Source organism: Bolinopsis microptera, chromosome 10, assembly GCF_026151205.1.
Source record: "Bolinopsis microptera isolate Bmic1 chromosome 10, MBARI_Bmic_1.0, whole genome shotgun sequence".
Lineage (NCBI taxonomy): Eukaryota > Metazoa > Ctenophora > Tentaculata > Lobata > Bolinopsidae > Bolinopsis > Bolinopsis microptera.
Genome location: NC_087081.1, coordinates 2,028,746 through 2,041,944, shown reverse-complemented (window position 1 = coordinate 2,041,944; position 13,199 = coordinate 2,028,746). Strand labels below are relative to the sequence as shown.

The window sequence follows — 13,199 nt, the reverse complement described above, 5'->3', positions numbered from 1 at the left end:
CCTGGTTCAGAGCAACACCAGGCTTACTTCATACCTGGTTCAGAGCAACACCAGGCTTACTTCATGCCTGGTTCAGAGCAACACCAGGCTTACTTCATGCCTGGTTCAGAGCAACACCAGGCTTACTTCATGCCTGGTTCAGAGCAACACCAGGCTTACTTCATACCTGGTTCAGAGCAACACCAGGCTTACTTCATACCTGGTTCAGAGCAACACCAGGCTTACTTCATACCTGGTTCAGAGCAACACCAGGCTTACTTCATGCCTGGTTCAGAGCAACACCAGGCTTACTTCATGCCTGGTTCAGAGCAACACCAGGCTTACTTCATACCTGGTTCAGAGCAACACAGGCTTACTTCATGCCTGGTTCAGAGCAACACCAGGCTTACTTCATACCTGGTTCAGAGCAACACAGGCTTACTTCATGCCTGGTTTAGAGCAACAACAAGCTTACTTCATGCCTGGTTCAGAGCAACACCAGGCTTACTTTATGCCTGGTTCAGAGCAACACATATTTGGTCTACTACTAGTCGAGTAACCGTACCCTGTAAAATACCTTGGGTCTACCAACGGACAATTTGATGTATCTATATTCCAGGTATCCATATTCCTGGACAATTTTATGTTGAATCAACATAACATTGTTGATATATAGGGTTATGACTATGCTATGTTGATATTTAGATATGAAGCCTCTCAATAAAAATATTTGGGTAAAAATATTTTTCAAATTTGGGGATTTTGCTTTTCAATTTGCGATGGCTGTTATTTTAAACAGATTTCAGTTAATGGTCATCCTTTTTCGCTCTTATGAGTGGATCAATCATTTATTTTGATGATTGTTGTTGAAGAAGTGAGAATCTCCACTTACGTAGTGTTTTAAAAACAAATTATTTGTCGACGTTTCGGCAACATGCCTTTGTCATAGACAGGACGTTATAATAACTAACATAGCTGCAAAATTACAAAGGCATGTTGCCGAAACGTCGACAAATAATTTGTTTTTAAAACACTGAGTGGAGATTCTCTCTTCTTCAACAACATTCATCAAAATAAAAGATTTCAGTTAGGATTGAGAATAAAGATTCATGGTGAGATAACCCTAAAATTTCCCGTCTAAATTTCCCGTCGGACCAAATAATGCGGACGTAAGATATTTAGATATTTATATATTAACCACAGCAAACTATGCTGGAAACCCTTTAAGTGTTTCACCTTGCAGATAAAGACACTATTTCCGGATGTTTGTTATTATGCCCGTCTATCAAGCATACATATAATGTTATTTTACATTCTACTTTTGCTTGTTTTGCATTTTTGCCATTTATTTTTGGTTGTTTTACCGTTCTTCCATGGCTGGCTTCTTTAATTGAATATCATTTTCAACAGCCACAAGAGAGGTATTATGGAAAGCGAGTCTAACTTTGTTATGTTTGTTACGCATAGACTTTCAGTCTATTATATACAGTCTGTATACTGTAGACACGTACTTTCAGTCTATCTTAAATGATATACTGACACTGCATAGACACGTACTAGGCAATTATCTTTTATTTCATTTCATAATCGACAAATAATTGTTCGATTCGTGGGTTATATATGCGTTCTATAAAGAATGGAACCGCTTGCTTATTAAGTCTTTAAGTGATCCATGATATCACGAGAGGCCCTACGCTTGCTATGAATAATTTGTAATTAGATTTAGACCAATTTTACCAAGCTGTATTTCGTTGTTTAGTCTTGCTTTCTCGTGTTCAGAATAACTTATAATTAAACGCTGATTAATTGCACTGTTATTTCTAAATGGTTTGTACAATGTACATATTATTATAATAATGTATAATATATTTTTTGTTCAATTTGATATCCGGTCTAACCATATAAGCATATAATGTCAATCACATCAATAATATATAATTGTTTATAAGATATTAAATAAAGTTTCAATATTGATAAAATAGTCGTATTTTCGTGGTGGCACTTTCTTCAGCCTATAAGACACTGTAGCTGTAATACTTTATTTAATAACATTTTATGACTTGTTTTTTATTGTTTCTGCAACCTTTCCGAATTAATATTAACTTCCGATCATTCATGTCGGTCCGACAACTCTTTTAGGTTTCTTTTCATTCTCCTCCCTCAATGAAACTTAGAGGAGATACGATTGCAGATGTTTTTGCTATGATCTTTTAACTGTCTCCTGTATCAGGAAAACTAGCCTTCATACGAATATCATTATAATAATCTGGATATCAAACTAAACCTCTCCCATGTCAGGAACTAATGAATATGATATAAACTAAACAGAGGAGGTTGTTGACTGATGGTGTTGTTGTAACAGTAGGAATGAGAACCTATCAGTATCACGTGCTTCCCTTTCTCCTACTACCCGTCGTGTACGGTTTAAAATGTAAGTGTTCAAACGCAAGGAAATATTTTCTTGCAAGAGATGATATTTAAAAAGGGGGAAAATGGTTCTCAGTTTTAGTAGGAATTGGTGTGTAACTCTGTTTGATTGGCGTGTACCGGTTCACACTAATATACAATTTCAGTATCCAGCATCCTGGGATTTTATAATTTGGTCTTTCTTTGTAGCCTCATAAAGACAATGCACCAACTAAAACGTTTAATTTTCGACCAACTTATCCTTTTTTTTTGGTAAATTTTAGTAGAATTTTGTGGAATTTTGTAATTGGGTCTTTATTCATAAATACAATGCACTAACAAAAACGTTTAATTTTCGACCAACTTATATCCCTTTTTCCATGGTAAATTTAGATTCGTCAGAATTGTTTTATGAAGCCACGAAATAGTACATATAATTACAACAAAATCAGGGAATGGTGTAAAATATGAAATAACAACAAATCCTCTCTTCTCACCAGGCTGTAACACGACAACAAGCTCAGACGGGCACGGCTACTCCATCACCAGTACGCCCCAACTAAACGTTTCAGACCAGATCTCAGTGTGCTTGTGGGTTAGGCCGTTACAGGACGCCGTGTACGACCTTGTTAGTTATGTGGACCCTGAGAGAGTGCCGGTTTTATACATCTCCACTAGACAGGTACTATAAATTATATCTGTGTTCAAACACAAGGATATATTTTCTTTCTGTGTTAGAAACTGTACTGTAAACCTTGATTTGTTGTCTCACTTAGTTACAATCGGTTATTTTAACAATTTTTTCCTGTTACCAACAACTTTTTACTGACTTTGTAGTACTATTAGGACTAATGATTTAACTTAGACTATGTTTTACTGACTTTGTATAAGGTTAACTTAGTTTGTAGTTATAATGTTCTAACTTAATTCTTTTGATAGCCCGCGACTGTGCGGCCCGTCTTAACTTTCTTAACAACAATTGCTATTCATTGCAAAGATGCCAGTTTTATGTACCACGTACACGCATAGTTCTGGAATTTATTAGGCATACCATCACCAAAGTGAAAACTATTCAGTTGAATATTTGCATTTGACATCGTCCACAATTCAACAAAATTAGAGATTGTGTTTGTAATTATGATTTATTACCAAATATCTTCCAAGCGTCAAATGCAAATTGATATTCCTGCTGAGTTTTTAGAAATGCTATCAGTTGATATTCACATAAAATCAGGGGTAACATTTTCAGTGATGCCAGGGGCCAATTTAAACTGTCGCCACTTTGAAATACTATCTATTATTAAACTATAATTATTAGATAAAAGTTCTAAACAAGCGATAGTTAAAAAACAACGCCCAAGTCTAATCTTTCCCTAAAACAAATACCTAAATACCAAAACTTCATCGTAATTTCTGCCAATATTACACTGTAACATAACCTTTTATTACAATATTCAATAAAATTACTTTTGCAACATGTGTGGGCTGTCAAACTCAACATATTTTCAGGTAATATTCTCAAATAATACAGCAGCTGATATTACGATATTTGACGAGTCTACGAGTACTCACATATGTGTTACTTGGCACATAGATAAAGGTTAGCAGTTCAAACTTCAATCTATTATTTTAATACTTTCAACACTACTATAATATAACAAATAATTTGAGATCATGAATACGATGTTGTCACATTGAAACGTTGAATAAGTCCTTTTCTGATAAGAGCCTTTTCCTTGTCGCATCAAACGGGATCACGCAATCAATAGAAATTTACCCAAGAAATCATCAATCTATTACGTTATATTTATTTAGTTATACTTATTTAATACTTAAGTAATATTAAAGTTGACGGACATGTAATCCACAATCGTATGAAAGTTATTTCATAAAACAATTTATTTCATCAATTACAATTTGCATGAGGATTGAGGGGCTTTTTGTTATTTAAGCGTCAAATTTATTTGTAATTAACTATTATTTAAATATTTTAATAATCAATCCAAACTATAATATTAAATATTCCATTAAGGAGTGACTACGTTCGTTAACGGAGAACAGCATGGTGAAGTATCAGATATAAGTAACGACACTGTCCTAGACTTGGACTTTACCGGCGTCTGGTCGGCAGGTGTGTTCTCTCTCCCTGTTAAGCTGTTATTCTGTCCGCTACAGGCATGCACCATCATATGTTTTACTTTTAGTTTCCTTTTTTTCCTCCTGATAGTTTGAAATGTTGCAGTTAAACAACAAAACATTTTGGTTCAACTATCAACAGCCATTTCGCCCCATTTTTCGCCCCCTCCCCCACATTAATAAAATACCGCCCCCCCCCCACATTACTAAAATACCGTCCCCCACATTACTAAAATACCGCCCCCCACATTACTAAAATACCGCCCCCCACATTACTAAAATACCGCCCCCCACATTACTAAAATACTGTCCCCCACATTACTAAAATACTGTTCCCCACATTACTAAAATACTGTCCCCCACATTGCTAAAATACTTTCCCCCACATTAATAAAATACCGCCCCCCACATTACTAAAATACCGCCCCCCACATTACTAAAATACTGTCCCCCACATTACTAAAATACTGTCCCCCACATTACTAAAATACTGTTCCCCACATTACTAAAATACTGTCCCCCACATTGCTAAAATACTTTCCCCCACATTAATAAAATACCGCCCCCACATTACTAAAATACCGCCCCCCACATTACTAAAATACTGTCCCCCACATTACTAAAATACCGCCCCCCACATTAATAAAATACCGCCCCTCACATTACTAAAATACTGTCCCCCACATTACTAAAACACTCTCCCCCACATTACTAAAATACCGCCCCCCCCCCCCCCCCCACATTACTAAAATACTCTAGGATTGCAGTCAGAAGGTTCGAGATATCCCTCTAACGGTGGTCTTGTTGGTTCACTCTGTGGTTTCACACTCTGGTCTGAAGCTCTGCCCAGTTCTTATATAACAAGTTTATACAATAATCAGATGGAGGGGAGCACGGAGGGGTACACAATTGATGGGGAAAGTAGTACTGGTAAGTAACATTCCAGTAACCATGGTAACCTACCATAGTAACCCTCTCTCTCTCTAGAAGAACAGACGCGGTCTTTCATTAGTACATTATATCGTTTACAATCATGATTGAGTTGTAATTCTATAACTAATCAATCACATGACTGCAAGCTGCTGTCATGAGATCACCTGCAGTAACATTACAGTTACCATGGTAACCTACCATAGTAACCCTCTCTCTCTCTCCAGGGTTGGTAACCTCCCCACCTCCCTCCTACTCTTGGACTGATTTCACACATCACAACTACACATCTGTAAATGAGACCTTTTGTTACGTCGGTAAGTTACAACGTTTCAACATACCTTCTGTATTAGTTTTAACTCATGGTCAAGCTATCAGCTTGCACAGTGCACTTGTATCGAGTATTTTGTTCATTCTGCATGCTTCACATATTTCCAGTGGACGAAATATTTCCAGAATCAGATTCTTTGGATTCACATATTTTTCATCTGAGTTACTTTGTTTATGAATCAGAACAAAACATGAATGCAAAGCACGAGGCACCCGTCGTTCAGTTAATGAGTTATATTGTACGCTGTTAATATAAGAGTTGAACTATGAGACAAAAGAAACGCCATCTTAAGATCCTAGGACGCGAGGAGAATTAGGACTGTAACATTAAAACAATTCTTTCTGTATTCACGAATTCAAAAATGTAAAAGAAATTTAAAAACATCACTGAAAACCAAAAAATAGTATCTCGTGTGAGGAAAACGACAGTAAAACAATTACAGCCGAGCAAAGCTTCAATTCAAAGATTAAAAGATCATACAATAATGACTTTGTTAGATCACGAAGAAAAAAGCTTAGAAAAGTTATCAGTTGTAACTTCAAATTTACAAATTACCAGTGGTTAATTAAGAAATTAAAATTCACCAGATCCAGGTTTTAGCTACTGCTTACGAAGTTATGATAAGTATAACCACTTAACCAGTTCATTAGATAGTTAGAGCAGGAACTGGGGAACCCCCATAATCCACATATTTTTCTCAGATTCCCTCGAAAGTAATCATCTATATATTTTATTTAATGTGAATGTCAGCCCTAATTTACTGGGTACCCCGATTTTACGATTTACCGATTACTTCCCCCGATTAATCAGGGTTAAACTTATAATCAGATCATCCCAGTAATTAGAGCCACGAAAATTCTGACATCAAAGTTAATTTCAGTGCTAATTATAGCACTATGTATATATATATAATGTTTACCGTTACAATTGTGACACTGACAATCACACGTTCAATATCATGAGTACGATTTGGTTGCCTTGGTAACCATTGTAGACAGTGATAACTTTTTCGGTGTATTTCGTTTTGTTTTCACACTAGCTATCATGTTGAACCTCCATTATTTGTTTATCTTGGTATTATCGTTCTGTACAGCACCAGTTCGGGCTGAGCGTCACGTGACTTACTGGACGACACCTGTTAGAGTTACGGAGGAACGAGACGAGAGGAGTAACAATGGTAACCATGGTAACAATGGTACAGAAAACGCTGCACAACTGTCGGGAGGAGATTCGCCTGGTTAGTTTTGGTGGTCACTATTCAGAGTGACCCATTAACCTGTCAAAGTGTGATGTAGAGTGACAGTCATGTGGTATACTAAAGTACTAAATACCTGGCATTTTAAATTTAGTATCTATTTTTCATTTCATTGAAAATTTATTTGCATAATTTGATGCTTTGAATTTGCATTCATTTAATTTCACTGAATCCCTTAGGGTTCTTTTATTTTAATTTAATGATCTTTTACTTAAAATCATTTCACTTAGGGATCTTTCTGTTGGGGAGAAATTTGTAACTTATTATTATATAACTTTATTCAAATCAAAAATAAAACATAAAGAACATCTTGATAACCTGATAAGTCACCAAGAGAAAAATAACACAGAATAAACTAAATCATGCTTAACTCTCTCCATGCTTTTCTATTTGTAACTTAAAGTGATGTTATAGATATTAGACAGCTGAACTAAACTCTACAGTATAATCTAAATTATAAGATTCAAAACTTTGATAAGAAAGGAGACGATATCAAGAGGAAATGTTTCCATTGTTGCCATGGTAACCATTGTAGGTTTCAAAAAGTGGAGCGTGCAGTGCTCCACTTCCACTATCTTTCACGTCACCTCAAACAGTGAAACAGTTAGGACAAGATTTTTTGGCAGCACTGTCGCGGCAATGTCGTGGCACTATGGCGGCAAGCTAGCGACAGTGCCACAAGAGTGCCCGGTGCCGGGACAGTGCCATCGGGATCCGGATGTATGACCGAAAAAGTACAATTCAGGTTAAATGGTTAAAATCTGGTTGACTGGTTGCAGGATGTATTTGATTATAACTTAAAGCTCTAATTTGTTTCAGAAAAGGGACACGGCATACGGTTAGGGAGTCTGGATCCAGTTGCTAGCAAATGTAAGTTTACTACTTATACTACCAGGGTTGGAACTAAGTCAATAGCAAATGTACGTTTGTAGGTTTTTTCTAAAAATATGACGTCAAATGGCTCACATGAGATTTGTAGCTTTGTAATCGTGATTTGTGTTCAGCACCAATCGAGCCGTATAACACCATTAATATTAGCGTCACTATTAGTGAAATTATCAAACTTTCTAACCTTTAGCACTTTTACACAATTATACACCCCAAAGTATGACAGTCTGATTAAATGTCTCATATTTTAGTTGTCATTCTGTTTCTGGTGATTATTGGAGTGATTATCGGCTTTGCTGGACTTTTTATGTGCTCAGAACGAGAAATCGCCATCAAAAGAGCTCAGAAAAGGTGAATTTATACTTTTATTACCTTTTTCTATTACATATTTCCACTTTTATTACCCTAAATTAAAAAAAACTTTCGGTTTAAATTGGGCGGGTTGTCTCTAACTCTCTAATTAGAAGCCATCGCATCATCAAATTTACCTTATTTTAATATGTGAATTTAATATGAATTTTTGTTATCATTTCAGATTAAAAGACGAAGAGAATTTCTCTATCGACAATGCTAGCACACATTCAGTGACTTAGCCGCTCCAAATAATGGAAGTTATTATAAAGGAGTACTCAGTGCTGTTTATTGTAATCAACTGTATCAATGAAGCATCTCGGGAACAAATCAGCATTTTTATTGTCATGCGAGATGGACTTGAAGTAGGGAATAAAAGAATAAATGATTATCCTTCAACAACAAGAGCTGCTGTTCAAAGAATAACATACAGACTGAACAAGCAGAAGAGGGCTTGAAAATAACAAAATTAATTACTGTTAGAAAAGTAACAGTAGTTTAGTATAGTTACTGCTTACTTTTAAAGTTAAGAAGTTAGTATTGTCTGCGGGTATAATGAAATCAGGACTTTCACTGCAATTGAGTTATTATGTGAGATTTAATTTATGTGAAAGTTATCAGTTTCTTTGTTAATATCATTTTCATCATATCAAAATGTAAACTGCAGTTTGATTAATTTTGGTTTCATACCTGGATTCGGAATTAATAAAGAAATGTAAATTGTGGTACTGGTGGTGTGTAAAAGTCGGACCTTTACTGATAGTTGAAATTCGACATATGACGTCATCTAGCGTCATCTAGCGTCATCTAGCGTGAAATATCGCCAGATGATGATAGATGACGCTAGATGACGCTAGATGACGCTAGATGACGCCAATTAGCGACATTGTCGCTAAGTGCACGGCACCTTTCGAATGTCGCTATCTAGCGCTATCTAGCGCTATCTAGCGCTATCTAGCGCTATATGACGCTATATGACGCTATATGACGCTAGATGACGCTAGATGACGCTAGATGACGCTAGATGACGCTAAGCACGCAGCACTGACACCAGGCGACAGATAGCGCTATTTTCATAAAATTTCCGCCCTTTTTTTTGCGACATCTAGCGGTATCTAGCGCTATCTAACGCTATATGTCGCAACGACATCTGACGCAGCGCTATCTAGCGCTTACTAGCGCTATCTGGCGCTATCTAGCGGAGAATGTCGGTTTGTGACAGTTTACGCTAGATAGCGCTAGATAGCGCTATCTGTCTAGATATAAAAACTTTGCCGGCTGGTATAGGCTTAATTAATAGTATTGAAATCTCGCACAGCAAGTTATCAAAAGAATGTAATGAGAGTCGAGCCGAATTTATTGTTCAGTAATCACATATATCGTACCCACGAGTTTTCAGTTTACGAACTACGCGCAAGTGTGAAGTGCAAGCGCGAAAGCTTTAGTGCAATTTAGCTACGAAAATACCAAAACCCTTAAAATGCGATGAATTCAGTATTTAGAATTTCAATTAATATATTATAAATTTATAAGTTATGTCAATCCTCTTACCTGTTACCTGAGGACCCCAGGCTATTATGTTCATTAACAGATATATAGATTTGGCGGAATGACAGGCTGAGCGCGGCCCAGTAACTTACATGGGGACCCAAGCTATTATGTACATGTTCATAAACATTAAGATTTGGCGAATAAAGATTTGGCGGAATGACAGGCTGAGCGCGGCCCAGTAACAATCGGGATCGGGATCGGAATTATTTTGGATAAATACTTTACAGCTTTGAGCTTCGAGTAATCTAATTGACGATTTTTGTTGTAGCGCGATGCACTACTGGGCCGCGCCGCGCAGCCAATAATATAATGCTTCTTGCAACCACTAGTGCTTTACTAAACATACTTGGTCAGTACGTTACTTTATGTACGAACTTTTAAAAGGTATCGAACTGTACAAATTTTAAAAAGCTGTCGAGGAATTTTTACCGAATTTTTTTTAACAATTTTGTTTTTTAATCAGTAATCACTTGATTGACGATGTCAATCCTTCGCATCTCGCCGATTTGCTTGCGAGAAGCATTATTTGATGCGCGCGCGACCCAGTAGTGCATCGCGCTACAATTACAAGTAATCACTTCAGTCCGAAAAATTTGTTATTTTTGTCCGGGAGGTTACATTTCATCGTTTCCCGCCATTTTAACACAAATTTTTGCAATTAGCTTTTTATTATATATTTCGAAAATTTATGAGGCGAATTTTTCCCAAAATAATCCCAAACTGAAAAAACGTGCCGAACTGTACGAATTTTTTACGATTTTTGTACGAACTGACCAACTATGTTACTAAATTGGCGATATGCACCATAACTGGGCCTCACCGAGCTGTGAACATGAACAGTGAAGGATTGACATCGTGAATCAACGCGATGCGTTACTGTGAGTGTGTCGCGCCGCGCATCCAAAAATGCTTCTCGGTATCCAATAATGCTTTTCGGCGAAATGCACCACTGAGCTGTAACTTGTATAAATTTCGTCGAAATATTACCTGGGGACCCCAGGCTATTATGTTCATAAACAAATAAAGATTTGGCGGAATGACAGGCTGAGCGCGGCCCAGTAACGAAATAGTACGTGCCGCTTTCTTCCGATCCCGAAATGTTAAGGGTCGACGGTCGTTTACATATTAGTATTACGTAATCAGCTGAGGAGGTTGGGGTTTACCTGGGGACCTCAGGCTATTATATATACAAATATAATAGATATGGTAAAACTGATTACGGGGTATGTGAACGACCTCTCATTGTTAGTAATCAGTTCCATACATAGCTATTAAGTAGGTAGTGCGCCATCGACAGTGAGCCGCGCGTGCCGACTGTAGGATGGTTTTTTAGCGCTAATTTCGGCCAGCACAATTTTCTTCAAACAAATAGATATTGAGTATCCTTCCCGACCTCCAATTGCAACAAAAATTGGTAAGCTTACTCATAGACTTACAAGGAAAGTGTCCGAAAAATTTAAAGCATATCCAACCATCAGACATTATGTTACAGCTAAAAGCAGCGTATTTTGCCCCATTTTGATCACTATATCAACTCCGATATCCACCAAATTTTTCGGACAGTTGTAAAAGCCCTATTGGAAGGTCGTCGCCAATTTCCAGAATGATCTCATTTAAGGAACTGAAGATAAATCCGAATAATACGATAAAAATGGTCAAATTTGGACGAATTTGGTCAAATTACGCGACTTTTATGTTTTACAGCTACTTTTGCTCCAAAAGCCGCGCACCATCAAATATGGCACAGTACATAGGCGAAACTCACTGATCTTTCCAAAAAGGTATAACAAATTTGGTATTGTGAAAATTCTCACAGTCTCTAGAAAACAGTGGTACAAAAATTTTTAAAATCCGAGCAAGTTTATTTTTTATCGTGCACCCCCTATATTAAGCTATATTAGTATTATGTCACAATCACACTAGCGATTACTGGGCCGCGCTCAGCCTGTCATTCCGCCTAATCGATCTCTATTCGGTTTATGAACATAATAGCCTGAGGTCCCCAGGTAAACTAGCGAGCGTAATAATTTGGAAAACCCCGGCCGGCGGCATTAGGCCCTTTATATAATTATAATATGTAAACGACCCCTTGATTAAGTGATATTTAATATTTTGTTCCACTCAGCCGAATATTTGATAAATCGAGTGTAATAGTTGGGTGACTTCGACGAGCCGCGCAAGCTTATTATATATTATATAGTTATATCATTTGCATTCTCACTTAAATTATAATTAATTTTCATACACAGTAAAAATTAATTTTCATATAAAATAAAAATAACAAAAAAGATTGGGTGGGAAAAGACAGGCTGCGCTTACGGTCCCAGTAAAACACACACACACACACACACACACACACACACACACACACACACACACACACACACACACACACACACACACACACACACACACACACACACACACACACACACACACACACACACACACACACACACACACACACACACACACACACACACACACACACACACACACACACACACACACACACACACACACACACACAAACACACAGAGTTAGGATTACTGTTACTGTGATAGGATATGATATCTTGTGCTATATATGTAGCGACGACATCTGACGCAGCGACATATAGCGCTAGATAGCGACATCTAGCGCTAAATAGCCTGGACTGTCACGACCCAAAATTCTTCGCTATTTAGCGCTATCTAACGCTATTTAGCGCTATCTAACGCTATCTAGCGCTATATGTCGCAACAACATCTGACGCCATATAGCGCTATCTGGCGCTATATAGCGCTAGATAGCGTAAACTGTCGTAAACTGACTTATCCCGCTATCCAGCGCTTGATGTCGCCTGCGTCAGATGTCGTCGCGACAGATGTCGTCAGATGACGTCAGATATCGCTAGATGGCGTCAGATAGCGTCAGATGTCGCGGCAACATATGACGCTAGATGACGCTAGATGTCGTCCCTAGAATTTTTATGAAAATAGCGCTATCTGTCGCCTGGCGTCAGTGTTGCGTGCTTAGCGTCATCTAGCGTCATGTAGCGTCATCTAGCGTCATATAGCGTCATATAGCGCTAGATAGCGCTAGATAGCGCTAGATAGCGCTAGATAGCGACATTCGAAAGGTGCCGTGCACTTAGCGACAATGTCGCTAATTGGCGTCATCTAGCGTCATCTATCATCATCTATCATCATCTGGCGATATTTCACGCTTGATGACGCTAGATGACGCTAGATGACGTCATATGTCGAATTTCAACTATCAGTTAAGGTCCTAAAAGTCTACGTGGTAAAATGAATTAGAAAGACGAGTGTTCTAGGTTGTACGAAACGTTTCAAACAATATCGTTAAACAATTCATTCTATTGAATTTTT

At 37.5% G+C, this 13,199-nt stretch overlaps 1 protein-coding gene across 2 annotated transcripts; it reads left to right on the top strand.

Annotated features, from left to right (window-relative positions):
* Window positions 1–2,276: 2,276 nt before the first annotated feature.
* LOC134821897 (uncharacterized) lies at window positions 2,277–8,937 on the top strand. Of its 2 annotated transcripts, XM_063832708.1 has the most exons (10): window positions 2,277–2,410; window positions 2,886–3,067; window positions 3,895–3,985; window positions 4,418–4,516; window positions 5,281–5,451; window positions 5,679–5,768; window positions 6,876–7,019; window positions 7,857–7,907; window positions 8,177–8,276; window positions 8,461–8,937. In XM_063832708.1, the coding sequence occupies exons 1-10, from the start codon at window positions 2,347–2,349 to the stop codon at window positions 8,516–8,518; spliced, it is 1,050 nt and encodes a 349-aa protein (XP_063688778.1). In that variant the 5' UTR covers window positions 2,277–2,346; the 3' UTR covers window positions 8,519–8,937. The 2 variants fall into 2 exon arrangements, with proteins under 2 accessions (XP_063688778.1, XP_063688779.1); XM_063832709.1 differs by lacking the exon at window positions 6,876–7,019.
* The last annotated feature ends 4,262 nt before the right edge of the window (window positions 8,938–13,199 follow it).